Here is a 25,696-nt window from a genome sequence, read left to right on the forward strand (position 1 = left end):
TCTTGCAGGTGTAGAATCACTAGGTTCTGATGTTGCCATATAGGTCTTTATGTTATTGCCTGTATTTTTGCACTGGCGTCTACTCATCTTTTCCTCTGTGCGGTGCAGGTGGTGTCTGTGTCTGAGAGTGCCTCTCTTGTTCTAATTTTTAGTCTTGGTTTAGTAGGGGTTCTTGGTTAAATTGGTGCTATTGGGCTGTTTCTTCAGGGACAGCTGATTTCAGTCGGTGAATTATATACTTATGATTCTGGTGATCAGGTTTGGTGACTGGGTAGCGCCTTCTTCTGTGTTCCCAGGTCACGTTTTGTTCATTTGTCAACTCCTCAGCTGATCTTGTTTCTTCAGACTTCAAACTGTAGGCATCTGAATCCTCTCCCAGATGGGTTTCAGCTGAGCAGGGTAGTCTCACCAACACCTCCAAGTTGTTGGGTTTCACAGGATCAGCAGTTGGGCCCTGGGTTGTCCCCAGACGGAGTGTCCAGACTCGCCCTGGTTCCGACCCACGGAGATAGCCTCTTCCCCAGGTGTTGGGGCTAGGGGCGCCCCCGCTCCAAGCTGCGTCTGCCCCTCTCCGTCCCCAGGCCTGTCCACCCCTGTGGCCCACCGCCACAGGCCCACCTGCGTCCACTTGTCTCTGCCGCTGGGCCTGTATGTCCCTGTCAGCTGCCGCTGGGTCTGTCTGCCTCTGCGGGCGGCCAATGGGCCTGTATGTCTCTGCCAGCTGTCACCACGGGCCTACCCACCTCTGCTTGTCACTGCTGCCCGGCCCATCCACCTCTGCGAACTGCCACCGGGCCTGTATGTCTCTGCCGGTTGCCACCGGGCCTGTATGCCCCTGTCAGCCACTGCTACCAGGCCCTTCCACCTCCGCGAGTCGCCGACCTGCGTCCGCCTGTCTCCGTCGGGTGGCCTGTCTACTTCTGTGGTCCGCCGCCGCCAGGCCTGAATGTCTCTGTCGGCCGCCACCGCCGCCGGTCCTGTCCACCTCCGTCTGCTTATCTCCGCCGCAGGGCCTGTCCACCTCTGTGGGCCGCCGCTGGGCCTAAATGTCTCCGCCAGCTGCCGCTGGGCCTAAATGTCCCTGTCGGCCACTGCCGCCGGACCCGTCTACCTCCGCGGGCCACTGCCACAGGCCTACCTGTGTCTGCTTATCTCTGCCATCTTGAATCTCCTTCCACAGGCTGTATCTTAAAGTTACCAATGGCTTAGTGAGGAGACAGGCCCAGTATGATTACTAAGTGCTCAGCCAAGAACTGGAGTTGAGAAGGCTTCTCAGGGGAGGTAGAAATGATTGAGCTGCATGTGCCTTTTTACTCAGTACACGTACTGCTTACCACATTTTATGCCTCATAATTCTTTTCTTATAGAAAAAATGGTCTACGTACAGTGGGGTTGGTTCTTCTAATAATTCTGCAGCATCTGTGACATCAGCCCACACAACCCAGAGGAAGAGTCTACCCAGAGGTACCCAGTATTTAATATCAAAGAGTTCATGAGAGTAAGCTGGTTTAAGAAGGCCTAGGTTGTTGTTCACTAATCTTTGATGTGACATCTGGTTTAAACAAAAATGTTATTTTTCTTTCTTTTCTTTCTTTTTTTTTTTTTTTTGGTTTTTCTAGACAGGGTTTCTCTGCTCTGTGTAGTTTTGGTGCCTGTCCTGGATCTCGCTCTGTAGACCAGGCTGGCCTCGAACTCAAAGAGATCTGCTTGGCTCTGTCTCCCGAGTGCTGGGACTAAAGGTGTGCACCACCACTACCTGGCCAAAAAAATGTTATTTTTCTATGATTATAAAAGTAAAACAGGAAATTGGGTAAATAAAGAAAAGTTTAAAAAACAAAATGGTCAACTAAGCATACCACAGCTTGCTGTGTTGTACAGTTTTGGTGTATTATCCTGTTTCATAGTTTTAGAAGTATATAACAAATATTTTAGTTTTACAACCATGCCATATATCAGTTCTAGACTATGTTTCTTTTTGACATGTGCTCAGCTTCCTTATCTATTAGTTCTGTATCCATGGATTCAACCAGTAGCAGATGAAAAGAATTTGAAAAAAGATTGCTTCTACTGTATTAAACATGTATAGCTTTCTTTTCTCATCCTTCTTCCCTACCTAAACAATGTAATATATCAATGATGTACATTGCATTTACATTACATTAGGCATTATAAGCAATCAAATACTATGCCACTTCATGTAAGGAACTTGAGCACTCATGGATTTTAATATTGCCAGGCTGAGTGATTCTGGAAATACTTCCTTAAACAACAAAGGCTAATTGTATTTTGAGCATTTCCTCTTGTAATTAAGAGTTATTCATAAGTAAATAGTAGCTACATAATAATAGATTCTGAATATGTTGCTTAACCATTATCTTATTTGAAAATTTACATTGTTTTCCAAATTTTGCCCTTCGTACATAAGTCTTATCTGAACTTCTGACCTTTCCTTAGGATAGATTTTTTTGGAAGACAGTTTTCAAATCACACAAGAATGCTAGAAACGTCTATGGCACATTGCTTTTGTTGTAGTAATTTTAATGTCTAAGGCCTTCCTTTGCTACAGCTCTTGGAATTTCTCTGCAGGGAAGAGGAATTTTATATGTTATATTGAAGGGCTTGCTATATATAATTTAGCACTTGGGAAAAGACCCAAAATATGGTTGCTCCCTTATCTCTTGGTCTGATACTCTACAGAGAAAAGCCTCCTGCTTTGTGTTTTTGTTCATTTTGGCTTATCCAGAACCTCTGTGTTCTTCCACAACCTGTTTCAGATCATCCCCAAGCCTCTTAGTAAGAATTTGTACCTTAATCTGATTCAAGTGTCCTTAGAAAGAAGAAAAGAGTCGGGTGGGTTAATGGGATGAAAGTGGAGAGTAAGACCATCCATATATTAAGGAAGCCTCCACTAAGAATGTCATGAGAGATGCTCTCATACGCCTTAGTTTATTACATCATTGAGAAAGCCTTAAATCCATGGAAAGACTAGAAAATTACAGTTCGGGTCTAGGAGGGTGTTAAGTCATTTTCCCCCTTTATCTTTTTTAAGAACTAGTGGAAGCCACCTCTCGGCATCATATTGATGAGCTTCCACCACCAGCTCAGGAGCTACTTGATGAAATTGGTAAGAGGTATTCAATACAAAATACACTTCTTAGCCCCTGTTGGTTATGGTCATTGACCACAATATGGTTTCTTTTTCTTAGGTATCAGCACTAGTACAAAAAAAAATATGAAGGTGTGGTTGAATGCAAAATTCAGGAAGGGACAGTTTTGTTTTGTTTTGTTTTCTTTCTCAAGACAGGGTTTCTCTGTAACTTTGGCTGTCCTGGAACTCACACTTTGTAGACCAGGCTGGCCTCAAACTTGGAGAGATTCACCTGCCTCTGCCTCCCAAATGCTGGGATTAAAGGTGTGTGCCACCACCGTCCAGTAGGCGGTGTGGCCAAGATATTTGGCCTATTTATTTTGTCGTTTGTTATTAAAGGATTTATGAGAAAGAGTCTAAAGTAAAGTACAGCCGGAAATTTCTCCGGTCCTGCCTTGCCCAGCAGTCCAGACGAATCTCTCCCACCTGTGGTCCCACAGCTGCTTATAAAATAATTACTCAGAGGCTTATATTAATTACAAACTGTATGGCCTGTGGCTTCAGCTTCTAGCTAGCTAGCTCTTTCATCTTAAATTAACTCGTTTCTATAATCTATATGTTGTCACATGGCTGTGGTGTTACCGGTCTGCTGGCATCTTGTTGCTCCTACAGTGGGGCTCGAGTCTCTTCTGCTTTACCCTTCTTCTCTCTATCTCTGCTTGGATTCCCCACCTGGCTGTAAGCTTTCTTGCCACAGGCCAAAACAACTTTATTTATTAGCCAATAGGAGCCACACACATTCACAGCATACAGAAAGAAATCCAACAGCAGTAAAGTAACAACATTCAAATGTTGCTGGTGATAAACTAATTTTATTTTTGTGAGATTTTTGTCTATATTTGTTTCCATTTTTAAAGATAGGGTCTTGCTATGTAGCTCAATCTGGTCTAGAGTTCACTTCATAGCCAGGCTGGCCTTAATTCTGTCCATCGGCCTCAGCCTCCCAAGTGTACCACCATGTCTAGATGATAAACTTCTTTAATTAAAGGAATTGCCCTTTCAACCCAAACTAGATATTCCTTAGAAGCCTGTAGTCTGGCTATGCAGGCCAAGGCATGTTTACTTCCAATTTTGCTAATAGAGGAAGTGTTAAACGTATTGGGTCATATAGATGAATTTCTAAACAGTCTTATTAAATAAAAAAACAGAGCCAGATATAGGGGTTAAAGCCTGAGAGAGATCAGAGGAATAGGAACAGCCACAAGCTAACCTCACCTCACCAACTCGGCAGCTTCTAAATGCGAGCGACTTCCTGTCTACCCATGCCTATATGCCTTGCTGTTCTGCTGTTTGATTTGCTCTCTCTGTCCAGCTACATCACTTCCTCTTCCTGCCCAGCTCTGTCACTTCCTGTCTGTCTGCACAGACCTCCAGACCTCCATAGTTAACTAGTGTTGGAATTTAAGGCGTGTGCGCACCACACCTGGCTGTTTCCAGTGTGGCCTTGAACTCACAGAGATCCAGAGATCCCTGCCTGCCAAGTGATAGGATTAAAGGCGTGTGCTAACATTGCATGACTTTTGTGTTTACTTACAATGGCAGTTCCTATTCCTCTGATCTCCAGGCAAGCTTTATTTATTAAAGCACAAATAAAATATCACCACAGGGTTGTGAGTAAATAAATAAATAAATCCCTCTTATATAATTCCCCAGAAGTCAGTGAGAGAAAAACCTGATGAGACTAGGATTTTCCATTTTGGGAGGCTACTGAGAAATAGAAACTCAATTTTATTTACAGCTGGGCAGATGTTTAAAGCAATAGTGTATTGTTATAGAGACCTTGGAAGCAGGCAGTCTGTTTCTCCAACAGTCTGTTTGACCAGCCCTTCTCTTTAGAGGGTCCCTCTCCTCTTGTCTGTGATGGTCCATTTCTTGGTGTAGGGCCTACAGAGAATTGGTCAAGGCGGCACTAGTTAGTGTTCAGGATCTCTGAGGTCTTGTGAATCTTGAGGACCTAGGACTTAATGCTCTGACTCAGGCATAGCCATCCTCTGGGCTCTTTAGCATAACCCTCAGCGTCTCTCCTTTGACCTAATGAATTCAGGTAATTGTATTATCACCACTGTTGTTTTATCTGAAAAGACCCCTAGGGAGTAGTCAGGACCTGTCCCCTGCTTTTTTGGAGGGTTCATATCCAGAGGTCTAGCCTCCAACAGGAGCCTTAAAGGGAAAGGTCTTTTAGAACTCTAGGATATAAGCCATCATTTAAGAACAGCCAGGGACTGGTGAAGATAGAATCCTGATTTAAGTGATCTCACAGGTCTTCCTGATGCCCAAGAGCTGTCAGGTAGCAGCAGTTCACCAGCAGTAGGAAGGGAGCAGACGAGCACTGCCAGACGCAGCTCCACCTCCTCAGAGTGAGTTTGGGGGTGGTCCCAGCTGTTTCTCTGCTGTGCTCTGAAGAGCATTGTAAAAGAAGCAAGCTCCGAACAAATGCAGAGCAGCCAGGGAGTTTAGCATCTGCTGATCTTGGTCTAGTGAGCCTTTTTTAAGGAAGTGGGAATATGGATATTCATAGTAAAAACATGACATATAGGCTAGTAGAGATGAAGACACTTGTGGATGGCTCTGCTCCTGAAAGAGTATAAAATCAAGATTGGGGGCTGGAGAGATGGCTCAGCAGTGAAGGACACTTGCTCTTGCAGAGGACCTGGGTTTGGTTCTCTGCACCCACATGGTGGCTCACAACCATCTGTAGCTCAGGTCCAGGGGATCTGAAGCCTTCTTGTGATCTCCGTGGATACAAGGCACATACATCCACACATATATACATACTCAGACTAATAAAAATTTTTGAATCTTTAAATCTGTTTTTAAAATCAAAAGAGCATAAACTTTAGAGCTAAGACTACCTGGATTCAATCTCAATTTTCCTACTTACTTTTTGATTTTTAATTTATGAAAGTTCCTTAGCCATGTTAGCCCTCACTTCACTTCCCCTATTTCAGTAGCTCTGTTTCCAGGCTCCTCATCAGTTTGGTCTCAGTACTATTGTTCCTCTTCTGAAACACAAAAATAAAAATAATATCTCATAGGGCTGTTGTTAAGACTGTGAATAATCCTGAATTAATGTACACAATGTCCAATACCTGCCTCTCTGTGTTACCTTCCTTCATCATTATCATCATCATCCTTCTTGTTTCTCTTTTGGTTTGTTTTTAGACAGGGTCTAAATATATAGCTCTGGCTAGCCTCGAACTCATAGAAATGTACCTGCTTTTGCCTTTCAGGTGCTGAAATTAAAGGTGTTATACCACTACACACAGCCTATTTTCTTTCTTTTTTTAAACACTTTTTTTTTGTGTGTATGTGTACATAGATGTACATGTCATGGAGCTTATATGGAGGTCAGGACAACTTCAGGAGTTGTTTCTTGCCTTTAACCCTATGGGTCCCAGAAATCAAATTTAAATCATCATGTATGGAGGCAAGTGCCTTAACCCACCTAACCATCTTGCTAGCATTTGTTTGTTTGTTTGTTTTGGGTTTTGTTGTTTGAGACAAAGTTTCATGTAATCAAGTCTAGCCTTGAACTCTTTATGTATGTAGCCAAGGCTGGCCTTGACAAGTTTCTGCCTCCACCTCCTAAGTCCTGGGGTTCCAGGTGTGCATCACATACCCTCCTAATGTTTTGTTTTGTTTGGGACAGGGTCTCAAGTCCTGGCTAGACTGGCACTTGTTATGTAGTCTAGACTGGCCTCAAACTTAGAGAAATCCTGCTGTTTGTACCACCACACCTACGATCAATCCTTAAAAGTCCCTTATCGGGTGTTATTTGGGACTTTCTTACTTGAAGAATTCATTTTGAACTCATGAAGTAGTGGCTTTCAAACTATCAGACATCAGAATCACCCGTACGTATGACTGAGTTAAACGGCAGGAGTTTCAGATTCAGTAGGCTTGGGTCATACCAATAATGCAGGTTTGAGGACTGCCCTTTGAGAGCACTATCCTAGGAAGCTGTGTGATATGGAAAGGTGGAATAAGTTGCCTTTTGCTTTTGCACTGTGACAGAGCATCTGAAGCAGCAGCAGGTTTTATCCGTGGTGTCTCATGAGAACACAGCACATGATCAGAGTGCCACTGAACATGGTAAGCCAATATCCAGGTCTTTTCAGGAGTTTTTATGTAATGTTGCCCTTAAAAGCATAATGGTATATATGGAAGAGTGTGATTTAGGTCTGGTCCAACTCCATTTTAATTCCAATTCTACCAGTTAATTTTGTCTGTTTCATTTCTGAGCTTCATCTATCCTCATCTGTGAAATGGGAATAACAGTTCCTATCTCCTGGCCTACATTAAAGGGTACATCCTTATCCCACACAAATTCCTTCCATGAAGTTCTACCCTAGGAGCATCTAAGAAGCAAGAAAGCGAAGAGTACCCTAAAGTACAATTGTGTGGTTTCTCTTAGGGTTGCTTGCCGTCTCTTTGTGTGCTTCTTTCCTTTGCTTTATCTAGTTCTCTGAGCTTGGCACCAGCTAGGTTTCCTGTAGCTTCACCTGGCACTGCAGATCTCCCAAGACCCCAGAAGCAGCTGCTGTGAGTGCTGGTGCCCTACAGACTGCCATCTGGCCCTCTGCTCTCTTGGGAGAGGGGAGCTGATGTATTATTGCATACTTGCAGAACTACTGATGGCCTTAATTTTCAGTTCATTTTAAAGCATATTCTTAATTATTTTTCATTTTAATAAGGTTAGCTCTCTCAATTGTTTTAGATAAAAAGCATTTGGAAGAACAAGAAACCAACAGTAGTAAAGATAGCAGTTTTCTTTCCACCAAAGAAATTCAGGATCTGGAAGACACAGAGAGGTAACAAAAAAACTAAATTTTTGAAAGGATTTTAAAATTGCATTTGTGTATATTAGTTTTTATTATATTAACAGATAACAAGGAACAGAACAATCTTTTTCTTTATTCTCCTTGCTTCATTACTAGGATTTTTGTTTTATATTAACATGTATTAATATATAATAACGAGTTTCATGACAATATTTTCATACATCTCTATAATGCATTTTTATCAAGTTCACTTTTCCTTACCTTCTCTTGTCTCTTCCCTGCTCTCAGGAATCATACAGTTCCTTCTACTCTCATGTCTTTTTTGGAGGGTGCATGACCTAGTGAGTGTCATTAGGGTTTCTTACAGGAGCGTGGGTGAGGGGTTATCATAGGAACACAAGCACCTTATCAGTGGCTACACCACTGAAGAACATGTCTCTCCTCTCCCCGCAATGATTAACTGTCTATAGATCCGCAGGGCGGGATAGGGAGCCCCTTCCTCCTAGTTATACTTTGTGATTAAAATACATAAACATTTAATCATTTTTCTTAACCAATATAAGGTGTACAGCTCAATGTTAATTATATTTGTTGCTGTCCATGATGGTTCACTTAAAAGTTTTGAAATAAGTTTTTGTTTGTTTTTCTTTTTTGAGACAGGATCTCAATATGTAGCTCTGGTTGTCCAGGAACTCACTATGTAGACCCAAGAAGATCACAGAGATGCGCCTGACCTGAAATAATTTCTTTAACATTTTTCATCACATTTATTTGAGTGTGTGTGTGTGTGTGTCTGTCTGTCTGTCTGTCTGTCTTTCCAGCCCCTCATTACATTTTGTTCTTATTTGCACTCCTCACAGATAAAAGCCTTCCTTAATCTGTCTTCCCCACCTTTTGCTGGTCCTTTTCCATCTCCCTAATAGTCCTTCCCTCCACTTTCATGGCCCATACATTCCATTGTCCTTTCTTGTTCCCAAGCCCCCACCCTTTAGACCTCCTTTACCTGTAGTACCCTTTCTGTTTTTGTCACACACACACACACACACACACACACACACACACACACACACACACGAGAGAGAGAGAGAGAGAGAGAGAGAGAGAGAGAGAGAGAGAGAGAGAGAGAGAAGAGAGAGAGAGATATTGATTTAAATATAGTTTTACATGTGAGAGGAAAACATGGAATGTTTGTCTTAATATAATGATCTCCAGGTTCTATCCACTTTTGTTGCAAATATCATAATTTCATTCTTTTTTAAAAATATTAGAGAGAGAGAGAGAGAGAGAGAGAGAGAGAGAGAGAGAGAGAGAAGCGTGTTACACCATAGTGTTGATAGGATGGTCAGGAAAACTTGTGGTTGTTGTTCTCTCCTTCTACCATGTATGTCATAGGGATTGAACTCAGCAGGCCAGGCTTGAATGGCAGACATCTTTTCCTGCTGAGGCATTTCATTGGGCTGCCTTCTTCTTTATGGAATGTATACTTATCACTTCTTTTGCTTGAGACAGGATCTGACGCTGTCATCCAGGCTGGATTTGAACTTGTGGCAGGCCTCCTGCCTTAGCCCCTGGAGTGTTGGGACTACATACAGGCTTGTTTCATCACAGCTGGCTTCACTTTTTTCCTTCTAGTTCATCCATTGATGGAACTCTAGGCTGGTTTTGAGGCCCTGCTTTCCATTTTTTAAAGATTTATTATTTTTATATATGTATGTATATGTGCCAGTGATGGACATCACATGCAATCAAGACCTGAAGCAGTCAGAAGGGGAATTGGATCATCTGGAACTGGAATTATAGGCAGTTGTGAGTTGCTATATGGGTTCTGAGAACTGAACTCGAGTTAAGTGCTCTTCACTTCTAAGCAGTCTTTCCAGCCTCTCGCTTTCAGTTCTTTTGCTATATACCCAGAAATGATAGTTCTAGATTATATGGTAAATCTATTTTTAATTTTTTAAAAGATTTATTTATTTATTGTGCTCTGTTTACATGCATGCTTGCAGGCCAGAAGAGGGCATCAGATCTCATTACAGATGGTTGTGAGCCACCATGTGGTTGCTGGGAATTGAACTCAGGACCTTTTGGAAGGGCAAGCAGTGCTCTTAACCTCTGAGCCACCTCTCCAGCCCTCATTCATTTTTTGATAGAGTGATTTGTTTTTATTTTGGCTTGTTGAGTTTTTGTTTTGTTTTGTTTTGGTTTTTGGTTTTTGGTTTTTGAAGACAGGGTTTCTCTGTGTAATAGCCTTGGCTGTCCAGGAACTTGCCCTGTAGACCAGGCTGGGCTTGAACCCAGAGATCTACCTGCCTCTGCCTCCTAATTGCTAGTAATAAAAGCATGCACCACCGCCACCACCGGGCCTAGTTTTTCTAAAATTTCATTTTTTGAAGCAAACAGGTTTCAGCTTCTTTCAGAAGATTTTATTCAAAGGTATTGGAAGAAACCTTTAGTTCTTTCTGGGTATGAGAAAAATTTGGGGGTCATCTGGACCTCAAGAAACCTGCATTTGGTCCTGACCAGAAACACTGATATGTGTTGTAAGGTGACTTCTTGAGCTCACTCCCTTGGCCTCTTGACTCCTTTGAACTGCCGTTCAGGGCCGGGACAGGGAGAGGTGAGTCATGCACACTTGAACCCAAGCCTGAAGGGGCACCAAAACCTCAGCAGCAACAGAAATAATTAAAAAGGTTTATCAAGAGCTATTTCTTCTCTCTCTCTCTTTCTCTCTCTCTCTGTCACACACACACACACACACACACACACAGTGTTGTGAGTATATTGTCTGTTGTCTACGTGCATGCCTAAGGCCTGCAGAGTTCCTAAAAGGGTATGGATCTCCTGGAACTAGAATTACAGATGTTGTAAGTCACCATGTGGGTGCTGGGAATCAAACCCAGGTCCTCTGGGAGAGAAGCAAATGCTCTAAACTGCTGAGATGTCTGTGGAGGTCTGAATAAGAATGGTCCCCGTAGGTTCCTAGATTTGAATGCTTAGTCAATAGGGAGGGAGAGGCACTATTTAAAAGGAGAAGGAGGTGTGGCCTTATTGGAGGAAGTGTGTCACTTGGGATGGGCTTTGAGGGTTCAGAAACCCAAGCCAGGCCCAGTGACTCTCTGTTCCTGCTGCCTGTGGATCCAGATGTAGAACTCTCAACGATTTCTCCAGCACCATCTCTATCTGCATGCTGCCATGCTTCCCGGCATGATGATCATGGACTAACCCTCTAAAACGGTAATCAAGCGCCACTTAAGTGCTTTCTTTATAATAGTTGCTGTGGTAATAGTGTCTCTTCCCAGCAATGGAACACTGACTAGACACACTCTATCTGGCCTTAAGTAATGTTTTATATAATTTTTAAAAAGATTGAAGTTGGGGCTGGAGAGATGGCACAGAGGTCAAGAGCACTGGCTGCTTTTCCAGAGGTCCTGAGTTCAATTCCAAGCAGCCACATGGTAGCTCACAACTGTCTGTAACTCCAGTTCCAGGGCTCTGACACCCCCACACAGACGTACATGCAGACAAAACACCAATGGGCATAAAAATAAAATGGAATCATGCTGGCGCATGCCTTCAATCCCAGCACTCAGGAGACAGAGGCAGGCGGATCTCTGTGAGTTCGAGCCCAGGACAGGCACCAAAACTACACAGAGAAACTCTTTCTGTCTCAAAAAACCAAACAACAACAAAAAAATGGAATCATAAAAAAAAAGACTGAAGTCACTGCAAACTAGTTCACAATGAACAAAATAAACTTGGAAAAGAGACAAGACTTAGCTCTGTGGTGGCACTTGCTCCTCCCCTCATCCTGCTCCTAATCTTGGTCCCACGTGTCCTCAGGGAAGCCATACACAATGGGTTCAGCAGCAAAGACCAGAAAGCCCCACTGCCATGGGTAAACGAGTTTTTCTCATTTAACAAGAGATTCATGGGTGGCAGGCACTGCTGGCATCATACCACAGAGACTTAGGCTTTTTTCATTTTTCTGTTCTATTGCCTGGGACCCTGGGACATGTTGGCCTTTGCTCTTACTTAATTTTTCTGCCTTTTCCCCAAAACCTGTCTCCTGCTGGCAGGACGGCTGTTGGAACAAGCAAAGGTAAAAGGAGGCTAAGACAAAGGAATATGGTGCTGGAATCTGTCCTTTTTATTTTGGGAAGAAAACCTTTCCTAGAAGTTTCCCAGCAGTTACCTATATCTCATTGGCTAAACTGTGAGTCTGGTATTTGTCCCACTCCTAAAGGCTAAATTGTTCTTTTTAAGGTAGGAAGAGAGAAGCCTAAAACAGATTCACAGAAGGAGATGAGTCCTAAGAGCTGAGACAGTTTTTTTTTTCTTTTTAGAGGAGACAGAAAACAAAGGGGCAAAGGGGAGAAGACTTTTTTTTTTGTCCAATAAACATTTTGGAACACTTTTAAACATTTGTATTTATTAAATTTCATTCATCATAATTTTCTGTGTTTTCTGTGTGGTGTATGGGAGCACACATGCATACCACGCATGATCTGAGTGTGGAGGTCAGAGGGCAGCTTTGTGGAGGTTGTCAGGGCTGTGTAGCAAGTGCTCATCCACGGAGTCATCTCACCAGCCCTGAGAAATCTCTAGTCAGTGATGTGTGGTCACTATTCCACCATAGTCCATCTCTTTGAGCAAAAGCTATGTGGACTATTTAGGAGAAAGATGAGTGCCCTAGGTCAAGTTAGTGCTGGGCGTGGTGGCATGTGTTTTCTATTTCCAGCAGGAAGACCAAAGTTGAAAGCCAGCCTGGGCTTCATAGAGACTCTCTCTTCAGAACAACAACAAAAAGCAGGTTACATTTGACTATACAAGTGTAAAGTCCTTGGTACCTTGTCACCAGGTCAGCTGCTGGGGCTGGGGTGCGGCTCACTTGGTCGAGTGCTTGCCTGGAATGTGTGGTTTCTGTTGGGTCGTTTGTTTTTCAAGGCAGGCTTTCTCTGTGTAGCCCTGGCTGTCCTGGCTCTCACTCTGTAGACCAGGCTGGCCTCGAACTCAGATCCACCGGCCTCTGCGTGCGCCACCCGCCCAGCTGAGGCATTCTGTCTGACCCCCAGCACCGCATCAACTCCACCTAGGGACACATACTTGTAATGCTAGCTAGCACTCAGATGGAAGAAGTGGGAGGACCAGAAATTGAAGACCAGTTTTGGATGCATAGCACGTTCAAAGCCCGCCTGGGCTACATGTTATTTCTTCCCTTTTTGACGTTGATTTATTTGTGGAGGGAGTGGCATGGCCACAGCACACTGGATATATCAGAGGACAACTTGCAAGAGCTGATGCTCTCCTTCCACCATGTGAGTCCCAGGGATCTACCTCAGGTCAGCAGGCAAATACTTTACCCACTGACCTATCATACCTGGAGCTTACAGTGTGGCCAGTCTAGCTAGCCAGCCTGACCTGGGGATCCCCATCTCTGCCCTCTAAATTCTGGGATTACAGGTGGTCTGGCTTTTATGTAGGTTCTAGGGGTTCAAACTCTGATCTTCCTGCTTATTTGAGAAGTACTTTTTCACTGAACCCTCTCCCCAGCCCCTTTATCTTAATTTTTCAAAAGGCTGGCAGTATTATTGCCCACAAGCAGTCTCCCACAGTGCTCAGCTATCTCTGTGCTATGTGATTGGTTGGTCCTAGGCACTACTATAGAATGGAAGATCTTTTTTCAGTTAGAAAATACATTTTAGACCTTCTAAAAATACCATTTATCTTCTAGCCTCAGAAGTAGTTCAGAAAAACACACAGAAAGCATGTACAATTATAACCTCATATAGAAACTGAATTTAATAACCTATAATTGAGACAGTTGGCATTGGAGGGAGTGATCTCATGGGTTCCAGGGTTTTGTCAAGGAGCTAAAGGACTATTTTAGTGTACATATAAGTTAGAGACAAGTGACCTCTGGAGTCTAGACACAGTCTCACACCTTACGTTCACTCAGTTCTTGTGAAAGCACTGGTTTTAAGAACCTTTTCACTGCACAGCAATATGAGAGAAAATGACTCTTGTCACCATTATCTTTATTTGCCCTGGACAGAGCTCATTCTTCTCTTGATGAGGACCTGGAAAGACTGCTGCAGTCACCTGAGGAGAACGTGGCACTGCTGGACCCCTCCAAGGGCTCTACAAGGTTGTCTTTCCCCGATAGGGAATCATTTCTTATGTTTCACAGAAAAGAACATACAAGGTGTTATGTGCCTAGGGGATAGAATCCTAGGCTCCCGGTTTCTGTCTTTTTTTTTTTTTCCCTAGGAAGTAGCTAGGCTTTCAGCTTTTTGGAGAATGAATGTCTGGTGATGGCATTGCAGGGCTGTAGATCAGCCAGCCCTGACTCCCATGTGTCTTCACTCTTACACCTGCCTCTGCCTCCAATCTCCTGTTCCCCAGGACACCAATTAGGAGACTGATAGCAGAGCTCTAAGATTGGATTTAGCCCCCCACCTTCAACATTTCATCAGTCATTTGAGTTAAATCAGAAAGGCATAGATATCCAGTTTTCAGAGAACACAAATCTAAAAGTGAATGCTAATGTGATGAATAGACTTAAAATCCAAAATTATCTTGACAAGTGGAAATGTTGGCCACTCTAAAGATAAAGACGAAGCCAGGCATGGCTGTCGTGTGAACCTGTAGTTTCAGCTATTAAAAAATCTTAAGGGGACGATTGTTTGAGCCCAGAAGTTCAAGGTCAGCCTAGGAACATTCTACAATGCTTCAAACAAACCAAAGTATAACAACAAAAATGGTAAGGTTAAGAAATTGGCAAGTTTTAGATTCAAAAGCATACAGTGTGAGAAAGAAAACCTAACTGAATAATTTTTTTTTTTTTATTGAAAATGATGTTGAGGGCAGGAGGTCTTAATCTATATGGCCAGCACTTAGTTTCTAAAAAGGTCCATGTAGCATTAATGCAGGGCACACAGAAACGAGGAAGTGCACCACAGGGAACGAAGGCACTGTTGGAGGACTCCTACGATGAGTTTCTAGTGGATGTTAGCAATCCACAGAGGGGACACAGAGTAGTCACGTCTGGAAACCAGGTCATATTAGAACAGCTGAGGAGCCAGGGAGACTCGGCCTGAAAAGAGCAGAGGAGTGGAGAATTTGATAGCTTCCCTCAGATGCCTGAAATACTGTAAAGTGAAGAGAGTCTACTTACTGTCTTCTGCCCCAAAGGATGGAGCTGGTGACTAGATGTTGCAAAGTAATCGATTTTTACAGGTGAAGCACAAACTTTCTAGTGACCACAGCCATTAGAGAAGAAACAGCCTTTCCATTTCAACAGTAGCTGCAGCTGCCCAAGTGGACTGGATGACTCTCTGGTCCTGAGTGTTTGCACAGAAGTAGAAGATCAACTTACAGGCCTTTGCCTCTGATTATGTTCGTGAAGGTTAACAGAGGAAAAGCCCCTTTTGCTCTAGGTGACTTTATCTTCTCCCCGACCCTAGAGGGGTAGCTGTTTCTGCTCTTAAGGAGAATGTGGATTCAACTGTGAGATGCTTATTTAGACTTCCCACATCATAGGGAGCTTGAGGGAGGTGAAGACAAGGTAGTAGTTATTTCAAAGAGAATGCTGCTCATAATATAAGGAAAATACTCGTTTTTTCCCTTAGAGGCTAGCTATGCATGTCTAGTGGTTGAAGACAGACTCTGATTACATAGGCTTTCTGGGTTAGATCCTCATTCTCAAACTTCTTAGTATGTCATTTCCTGTGCCTTGGTTTTCACATCACACAATGTTGACAGGTAACAGGAACTACTTCATAGAGTTCTGAAAATGAAGTGAGTTAACATATATTTAAACTAGCCTTGTCAGCATGGTGACACATGCCTTTAATCCCAGCACTCTGGAGACAGGCATGCAGATTGCTCTGAGTTCAAGGCCAGCCTGGTTTACTTAGAGAGTTCCAGGCCAGTTAGGGCTATCTAGGAAATCCTGTTTATAAAATATATATAAAATAAAAATGAAATAAAGATTAAAGATAAATAAAAATCAGAAGTACATAAATATACTGACATTTGACCCTGTAGGAACACCCCACCAGTTCTAAGTACTCTATGTTTATTTTGGAGCATAGTCTTGTTCCCCTGACTATTATGTATGTGTTTAATTCCCTAAATCATTGTCATTAAAGGGAGAAAAAACCCGAAGATGAAGACATTGTTGAACAGAAGAGGAAAAGGGAAGAAAGCAACAAGCTGGAGAGAAGGAACTCAGACAGCTTCTCAGGGGCGCTGGAAGAAGGTGTGGGCGAATGATGCTTATGTAGTCTGCGTTTCCTGGGCTTGGGTGACCAGGGAAGGCTTATTTTCTTGTTTTGGTTTTTCGAGACAGGGTTTCTCTGTGTAGCCCTGGCTGTCCTAGAACTCACTCTGTAGACCAGGCTGGCCTTGAACTCATAGAGATCCACTTGCCTCTGCCTCCTAGTTCTGGGACTAAAGGCGTGCACCACCGCCACTTGGCCCATCAAAGCCTTTAAGGAATATTTCCCAGATGCTGTATACACAATCTTCTAATCTGTGGTAATGTCCTTTTCCTTGCAGTTCAGCTCAGCATTTCTGAGAATTGCCAACATAACTTCATCACAAAACAGTAACAACAAAATTTGGGTTTTTTCTTCTTTAGTTGCTTTTTTTTGGGGGGGAGGGGTTGGTTTTTTGAGACAGGGTTTCTCTGTGTAGCTTTTGGAGCCTGTCCTAGAACTCACTCTGTAGACCAGGCTGGCCTTGAACTCACAGAGAGCCGCCTGCCTCTGCCTCCCAAGTGCTGGGATTAAAGGTGTGCTCCACCACCGCCTGGCAGTTTTTGGTTTTTTTCCCTCTTTTCTCCAAGACAGGCTTTCTCCGTGTAGCCTTGGCTGTCCTGGAACTTACACTGTAGAGCAGGCTGGCCTTGACCCACCTGCCTCTGCCTTCTGAGTGCTGGGGTTAAAGGTGTGCTCCACAACCTCCTGGCTGTTCTTTAGTTTTGTGAGACAGCATCGCACTCCAGCCTCACTCAGCATCTCAAACTCAAACAGTCCTCTTACCTACCAGGTGCTGGGATTGTAGGCACAAGCCGACACTCCTGACTTTTTAGTTCTGTTTCTAAAACAAGCCATGGGCGAGCCTCAATTTGTACATTGTCTGTAGAGCTGTTTTGCATTTAAATATATTCAAAAGTGTTTTAAATTTAAGCTCAGTATGGTGTGATGCATGCCTCAGTACTAGGGGTAGAAGCAGGAGGATCACCCACGGATCTCAAGGCCAGCCCAGGGATACCTTGTCTAAAAACAAAACAAAAACCAAGGGCTTTGAGATTGCGCAGTGGATCTTGCCGCCAAGCCTGAGGGACGTAAGGTTTGGTCCCCAGAACCTACATAAGGAAACAAGAGGTCCAGTTGCAGTAAAGTTGTCCTCTATCCCCCATGTGCATGCATGCACACACATGCACACATAAATGTAAGATAAAATTTTAAGAGTTTAAATTTAGCTCACGTGGGTACTGAAGAAATCATATAATTTATAATAACAGAATTTAAGTCATGTAAAAGTTATAAATTAACCTTTATTTCAAAGTGATTCTAATAGAGTATCAGCCTTCTAATTACCTTTACAAATGATCTCCTTCTATGTCTGTTTTACTCAGGGGTTAGATGGTCACCTTTTCAGGTCATCTAGTTTTCCTTGCATCCCTTCCATAGTCCCTTTTCATTCTCCTTCTCTGCCCTGTGGACTGCGACTCCTGGCTTTCTGTTATCCAACGGGGGCCCTAGCAGGAGATCAGAGGGCAAGAAAATTGTCAGTCACTTCCCTTTCCTACCTACGTGAGCACCTTGCCTCTGGTCACCATGGTGTCCCTCCAAAGTATGCTCTTTCCTACCCCCAGTTCCCCCAGTTTCCAGTGACTGTCCTGCCGCCCATCCACACTGCTCAGCTCCTTTCCACTGAGGCTTCTTCCCACAGCTACTAGCCAATAGATGCCTTGGCAACCCTTCTTTGTTCCCTTAACTCTAATTATACCTTTGTGTATAGCCACTTTGTTAAGAAATCTTTATCTGTACTAGCTCTGTACACATTTTATTTCCTCCAGAAACTCTGATTGGCATGGGGCCCAGAGTAGATGGACATTTAGCCAAGAATGAATTCACTGAGAAGATAACTCAGGGAATTTGGAAAGGTAATGCAGGGACTCTGAATTAGTGCCACTGGTACCCGTTGCTATCACAGGGAGCTAGCTATAGGATTTTAGGAGAAGGAACCATTAGCTGTGCTTTCAGGAAAGCTGTATCTTTATAAGTAGAACAAATCAGTAAACAGCACAGTAAACTAAAGAGCATTCTAATGTGAATACTGAATTCTGACAGCCCTTGACCTAGAAAGTAACCAGGCTTTTTTTTTTTCTCCTCTTGTGTTTCATCAAGATGAACTAAAGCCCTGTTTTTGGAAGCGACTGGGTTGGTCTGAACCTTCCAGGTAATGAGATAGCATGTTTATAGGTCAGAGTTGGTTCTTTTTAGATTGCATGAGCAGACTTAAAATATTTACCAGTTTCTAAATAAATATCATTAACAGATTGAATTCACACCAAGCCATTAAATTTGTAGTTTTATATCTAAAATTGATAAATATAAGGTGAAATTAATCCCAACTTTGCTTAACTAAGTGATGTCTGTTCAAGACAGGTTTTCATACACAGGGAATATGAAAGATGCTGCTGTCGCCTGCTTTGTAGTCATCTTGCTTTTCATGACATGTTGTTGATCATTATCTGCCTTGATTATACAGACAAAATTCCTTTTCTGTGACTTCAGCTGAATAGGAAGTGTGTGTGTGTGTGTGTTTTAAATACACACACACAGACATACACACTGGGCTTAGGATATGAGCTGAGTGGCAGAATGCTTGTCTGGTTTGTGTGAGGCCTGGGATGTGATCCCAAGTACTGCACAAGAATTTTTAAAATTATGTGTGAACTCAAAACTTCCTTTTTTTTTTTTTTTCCTTTCAAATCTGTGCACACAGGATAATTGTGCTGGATCAGAGCGACTTGTCAGAGTGACTGGAACTGGATCGGAGGCGGTTCCAGCCTGAGTTCAGGTGCTGTGGCTTGTGGCCTCCTTTCTTCTTTTGTCTGCATCAGTTGCCTGGAGGACAGTGATTCCAGTTCTGTAACTCACACTCTGTTCTGCTGCTGCTGTGGGCACAAGAACGTGGCCCTATAATGCGGAGCATGCTTAATCATTTGATTTGAATCAGGTTTCTGAAAAGTGCAAGGTGACCATAATGGCAAACATTTTATTGTGTTCAGAATGGCTTTTGATTTTATTGATGTAAGTTTTTGAAACGAGTTTTGTTATATAATAAAATGTTTACTTTTAATACTAGTTAGGTGCTGATTGTGTAAGATCTATTTCTGGGCTTTAGTTTGGGGATTGGGAAAATTGCTGTATTTTCCTTCTGTCTAGAACCAGCTTACTAGGAGATAGCAACGAAACACTAATTAATTTTGAACTTTTTGAGATGAACAACAACATCTCCACATATTTTGGATATATACCTCAGCATCAGTGTATTGGAAGAATGGAACTGTGATAAAACTAAAATCACAATGTTTAGCCTCTCTGTGACTATTAGCCAGATCCAGATGTGTTTCCAGACTGGGATCTAGAGGATTGGTGTCCATGTAGAATTTTCACATATGAATAGCAACTTTTCTCAGAAGCACTGCACTGCTGTGCAGCACTGGCATTTTGTTTTATCTTGGTGAGTAGTAGGTCTTTGTTGTGAAAACCTGATGGTTCCTATTGTGGATGATCATATTCATACATTTTAGATTACAGAAAATTTCCCTGTACAGATAAAATAGAAAGTACACATTGGTTACCTTCAAGCAAAGAAACAGTTGCTTACTGTTGTAACCAGAGGAAACAAGTAAGTTGCCTGGGTGTGTGGTAGCTCATGAATGCCTGCAATTCTAGCACTTGGAAGGCTGAATCAGAGGCTGGCCTTAATTCAGGCCAGTCTGGATACAGTGTGAGACCCTTCCCAAAGAAAGCAGACAACAAGGGGCCTGCCGGATGGCTCAGTGCTAAAGGCACTTGTCATCACACCTGACAGCCTGATTTGATCCCCAGGACCTGTGTGGAAGCTGGAGAGAGCCGGCTCTCAATTCTCCACACACACAATGAATAAACAAATACGATAAAAATTGTAAAAGCAAACAAGCAACAAAACAAAACCACTCCCCAGTTTACAAATAACACTACATGTAAGGAACAGTGAGGATATAGAGACTTATGGTACAGTTTTCCTCTCAAAAAACTTGCTCTATTTGATGAGACAATTACATGTAAGAATGTGAAGACTAATAGCAGACACTACATGAGAAGTGGATGGCTTATATAACTATAACATTATCAAGTCATAATCATTAAGATCACACTAATGCCTACAGATAAGAATTGTAATTTAGGCTGGGTATGGTAAGCACACACCTGTAATCCCAGCACTTGGGAGGCAGAGGCAGGCAGATCTCTGAGTTTTAAGCCAGCCTGGTCTACATAGTTCCAGGACAGCCAGAGCTATTGTAGAGAGACCCTGTCTCAAAAAGTAGAAAATAAAAGAACTGTAATCTCTCTGGGGAATAGACTCCTCTCTGTGGCCTGTGACTATGAAGTACAGGTCAATACTGATACTCACAATGCTGGTAGAAGGCACTTGAGGGTGATAGAGTAACCACTGTGTACCAGATACTGTGCACATCAAGCCTTTTCTTCCACACGGGAGCCCTACCATTTCTTTAGGGTGCTGCTTCTGTCACTCTTGTCAGCCATTTCAAGCTTCAGCCCCTCATTTCCCATTGACAGTCAATTACTCTCACATCTAACTTTATAAAGAAAGTACAAGCCATTAGGTGAAAATCAACTCAGCTTCCCATCATCACAACTCATAGCACGACCACATCAATCTCTGTGGAAGAACTGATGCAGTTTTTTGTTTTTGTTTTCCCCGAGACAGGGTTTCTCTGTGTAGTTTTGGAGCCTGTCCTGGAACTCGCTCTGTAGACCAGGCTGTCCTTGAACTCACAGAGATCCATCTGCCTCTGCCTCTGCCTCCTGAGTGCTGGGATCAAAGGCGTACACCACCACTGCCTGGCTATATGCAGTCTCTCTTTAAGTACAGACCAGTGTATTCTATATGTACTTATTCTTCCCACTTTCTCTTATCCTAACAGAATGTCCTTCCTATCCCAAGACACTCTTTCATCTCTGTCCATTCAGAGTTTTCCTTCTTTCATAGCTTTTTTTAACAGCTTCAACTTTTATTAGGAGATGTGGCTTTGTTGGAGTAGGTGTGGCCTTGTTGAAGGAAGTGTGTCATTGTTGGGGCAGGCTTTGAGGTCTCTTTTGCTCAAGCTTCGCTCAATGTAACTTATAGACCACTTCCTGTTGCCTGCAAGCCAAGATGTAGGACACTCCACTACTTCTCCAGCACCATGTCTGCCTGTACATCGATATGCTCCACCATGATGATAATGGACTGACCTCTGAACTGTGAGCGAGCCACCACAATTAAATGTTTTCCTTTATAAGTGTTGCCATAGTCTGTGGAATAATTCTTTTGTACATTGTGAAGATTTGTCACTGTGATTGGTTTAATAGACAAGCTGAGTGTCCAATAGCTGAACAGAATAAGGTTAGGTGGGAAAGCCAAACTGAGAGTGCTGGAAGAAGGGCAGAATCTAGAGTTGCCAACAGACACAGAGAGAACAAGATGGGCACTCTGCCCCAGAAAAGGTACCAAGCCACCTGGGAAAGCATAGATTAAAAAATGTGTTAATTTAAGTATAAGAGTATATAGCTAATAACAAGCCTATTGGCAGAGCATTTATATTAAGTCTCTGAGTCAATTATTTGGGAAGTGGCTGCCAGTTATTTGGGAGCAGGCAATCAGGGCAGGAGAACTCCACCTACAGTGGTCATGTTGTCTCTTCATAGCAATAGAAACCCTAACTAAAACAGGCCATTCTCATCTCGTAGGTTTGGGGATCTGAACTCTAGTCCCCACAATTGTGCTTCAGATGCTTTAATCACTGAGCCATCTCCCCATTCCCAAACTTCCTTCTTTATTCATTACCTTCCATAAGCATTGACATGTAGATCTTCTTATCTTTAAACATCATTCCCTGGGTGGGCCTGGTGGTGTGGTGCATGCCTATAATCTCAGCACTTAAGAGTCAAGGGCTAGAAGATTGCAGTTTGGAGGCCAGGTTGGACTACAGAGTAATTTCAAGACCAGCCTGACTACAGAAAGCAACAAGATGGGTTACAGAGATGGTTCAGCATTTAAGAGAACTTGCTGCTCTTTTAGAGGTTTGGCGTTCAGTTCCTAGCACCTGTATCAGGGAGCTCACAACTGCCTATAAGTCCAGCTCCAGGAGATCGGACATCTTTTTCTGGTCTTCACAGGTACCCAAATACATGTGGTGCACTGTGGCGGACCAGCCCCCACATTTATTTACCCCAGGGACTCTTGAGGAATGAGGCATAAGAGTCTTAGTTAGAAATAGAGGGGAGAGAAACAGAAACAGGTGAGCCTGGATCCTTATTCAGGGGCCCAGAACTTTATTCCAAAGGTCTATTTATAACAATGCCAAGGGGTTGAGCAAAAGACCTCCCCCTTGCTAATTACAGTCAAGTGTAGACCCTTCCAAACCCCTGGTACCCAGGCCCGTGATCCAATCAACCTCTTATGCAGTCCTGCTGGGTACAGCCACTAGGAAACCTAGTGGGCTACAACAGTGCACACATACACATAAATTAAAATAATAATAATAATAATAATAAATTTTAGTCAGCTATGGTGGTGCATACCTTTAATGTCTGAACTTGAGAGGCAGAGGCAGGCAAATATCTGTGAGTTCAAAGCCAACCTAGTTTACAAAATGAGTTCCAGGCCAGCTAGGAGCCATATAGTAATAGAACCTGTTTCAAAACAAACGAACAAAAGCAATAAAAATAAGTCCTAACGACAAATTAAGTGGCAGAGAGCTTACCTCACATGTGTGAGGCCTCAAGTCCCATCCTCAGCACTACATAAACAGCATGTCCTGGATTCCACCTCTATTTCAGCCGCTGACTTCTCTCATTGCAGGTCTGGAAACACTACACTCGATATCTTTGGTGCCTCACCTCCCTCCCTCTCCTCAGCACACTACAATCTGAATCCCACTTCCATTCTCTAGAAGTTCCTCAGGGCACCAGTGCCTTCCGTATTTCTAACTCACAGTCACTTTCGCCCCATTGTTAATTGCTCACTCACTCCACCTATTTCCTCCGTTTCATCCATGTTATTATACTCCTAGTTTTTCTCTCTTATTATTCCACGTCAGCCTGCACCTCTAGCTTGTCTCTGAGTGGTCTTCCCGGGTGACTGGTGGCTTTAGTGAGAATGTCCCCATACGCTCTTAGGTTTGCGTGCTTCCTCCTCAGTTGTTTGGAAGGATTGGGAGGTGTGGCTTGTTGCAGTAGGTCTGTCACTGGGGGTGGGCTTTGAGGTTTCAAAAGCCCATGCCAGGCCCCAGGTCTCCCCCAACCTCCTCCCTGCCTGTGGATTAGGATGTAAAGCTCTCAGTGTGGTGCCTGTCTGCTTCCTGCCGTGATGATTGTGGACTAACCCTCTGAAATTGTAAGCAAGCTCCAGTTGAATGCTTTCCTTTGTAAGAGTTGCCTCGGTCATGGCGATAGAACAGTGACTAAGACAATGACCTAGTTTACGTCCATGCGTCCAGTTAGAGTGTGTGTTCCAACAGTCTCAGATCTGCGTTGAGTCTAGGGATAGGCCTCTCTCTGAGCTCATATGCCTGTCCATACATTCAGTGTCTCCTTCAGATTTCTTTCTGCTGTCTCACAGATACAGCCAATATTGAACTCACAATCTTAGCTTCATTTGCTTTTAGATTCCCTTTCCAATCAGTTGTGTTAGTGTTCTGTTATCCACTCAAACCAGAGAGCCAGAAACTGTCCTTGACTCTCATTACTTAACTCACTACATCTAAAAAATCAAGTCCCACATGGGTGGCACATACTTTTAATCCCAGCACTTGGGAGGCAGAAGCAGATGAGTCTTTGTGAGTTGAAAGCCATCTTGGTCTACAGAGTGAGTTTCAGGACAGCCAGGGCGACACAGAGAAACGCTGCAGCAGCCTTCTCAAGTGGCTCTTCCATATCATTACATCTAATTTAAGGCTGGCCTTGAACTTCTGATCCTCCTGAATCTACCTTCCAAGTGATGGAATTACAGATACTGAACACCATGTCTGCCTTAGAAATCTTTTTACTGACTCTTACATGCAGTTTACTGCCCTAGGCCTTCAAGCAGTGGTGAGCCAAGCAGAGTCTCTGCTGTCCTAGAGTTTATCTAGCTATGAAATGACCAAATGGCATTAGTAGTAAATGTTATGATAGTAGATAGATTAAAATGATACTAATTGCATCTAGATGCTAAGAGGCAACTTAACATTAAATAAGGGATTCAACGGAAGCTGCTGTGAAGATGTGACCTTTAAACTTTGGCTGGAATGATAGGAGGGAGCCAGGCTTGTGACTGGAGGATGAGCATCCAGCACCAAGCACAGCAGGTGCAGAGCTCTGTGGGAAACACTGAACTGAGGAATGAGAGGCCCGTGTGAGAGAGGAGAATAGGTCATAGGGAAGCTGTCAGAAAGTACAGTGAGGGACTGGAGAGATGGCTCAGTGCTTAAGAGCACTGGATTCTCTTCCAGAGGACCCAGGTTCTATTCCCAGCACCCAGATGGCAGTTCACAACCGTCTGTAACTCCACTCCCAGGGCATCAAAAGCCACCTTCTGGCCTGCATGGGCACCAGTTGCACACATGGTACACAGACACATGTAGGCAAAACACCCACATGCATCAGAACAAATCATTTTTGAAAGGTATGGTGAGGCTGGAAGATTAGGCGAGGGGGGTTATAGACCATTGCACAGCATAGGAGTTGTCAGAAAGTTCTCTTTCCTATTTTTGGTTTTTTGAGACAGGGTTTCTCTGTGTCACTCAGGCTGTCCCGGAACTCGCTTTGTAGCCCAGGCTGGCCTGGAACTCACAGAGATCCACCTGCCTCTGCCTCCCCAGTGTTGGGATTAAAAAGTGTGCTCTACCACTGCCCAGCTTCTCTTCTCTATTTTTTTTTTCTTCGAGACAGAGTTTCTCCATGTCGTTTTGGTCCCTGTCCTGGATCTCATCGAGGAGTCATGCTAAGGTCTGATGCCCTGTTACAATATTGGGTATTCAGCTAACATGTTAAGTGAGCAGTTAATTTCAATATTCACAAAACCACCGAAGGTTAGGAAAGAAAAGACTATTTATTCAAAGGGGGTTCATGACCCTCCCGTGATCACACTGGAGCAAATGTATTTTTAATACGTATAGATGGCACAGTAGCCCTCCCTGAGGTAGCTCAAGACCGCACCGGGGAGACTTAAGAATGATGGAAATGGGGCTGGTGGTGGGGTAGCTCAGTGAATACAAAGCCATACGAGCCATACATTTTTTCATTTTTCTCTCCTTCTCTCTCTCTCTCTCTCTCTCTCTCTCTCTCTCTCTCTCTCTCTCTCTCTCACGGGCACACACACACACACTACTAAATAAAAACAAAATACGAATTCTGAGATGGCATTCAAGCCCTTGCCTAATAAGCTGTCTGTGAGCTTATGCTGCTGGTCCTGGTAGCCCCTTTGCATGGGATTTAGAAGG

The 25,696-nt window shown here is 43.3% G+C and overlaps 1 protein-coding gene across 6 annotated transcripts in view; it reads left to right on the forward strand.

Moving 5' to 3' along the window:
• Tex14 (testis expressed 14, intercellular bridge forming factor) overlaps positions 1-19,307 on the forward strand; it is a 137,623-nt gene extending 118,316 nt beyond the window's left edge. For 5 of the 6 annotated variants that reach the window (XM_016001764.3, XM_076577633.1, XM_042282559.2 and 2 more), the window contains 8 exons: positions 1,368-1,464; positions 3,050-3,124; positions 7,163-7,240; positions 7,866-7,959; positions 13,979-14,071; positions 16,077-16,186; positions 18,345-18,396; positions 18,946-19,307. In XM_016001764.3, coding sequence (XP_015857250.1) covers positions 1,368-1,464; positions 3,050-3,124; positions 7,163-7,240; positions 7,866-7,959; positions 13,979-14,071; positions 16,077-16,186; positions 18,345-18,396; positions 18,946-18,982 — 636 coding nt within the window. In that variant the 3' untranslated portion in view covers positions 18,983-19,307. The remainder of the gene's footprint in view (positions 1-1,367; positions 1,465-3,049; positions 3,125-7,162; positions 7,241-7,865; positions 7,960-13,978; positions 14,072-16,076; positions 16,187-18,344; positions 18,397-18,945) is intronic. The other variant, XM_076577631.1, reaches the window with a different exon arrangement.
• Positions 19,308-25,696: the final 6,389 nt, after the last annotated feature.

This window comes from Peromyscus maniculatus, chromosome 8 (genome assembly GCF_049852395.1).
Source record: "Peromyscus maniculatus bairdii isolate BWxNUB_F1_BW_parent chromosome 8, HU_Pman_BW_mat_3.1, whole genome shotgun sequence".
Classification (NCBI taxonomy): domain Eukaryota; kingdom Metazoa; phylum Chordata; class Mammalia; order Rodentia; family Cricetidae; genus Peromyscus; species Peromyscus maniculatus.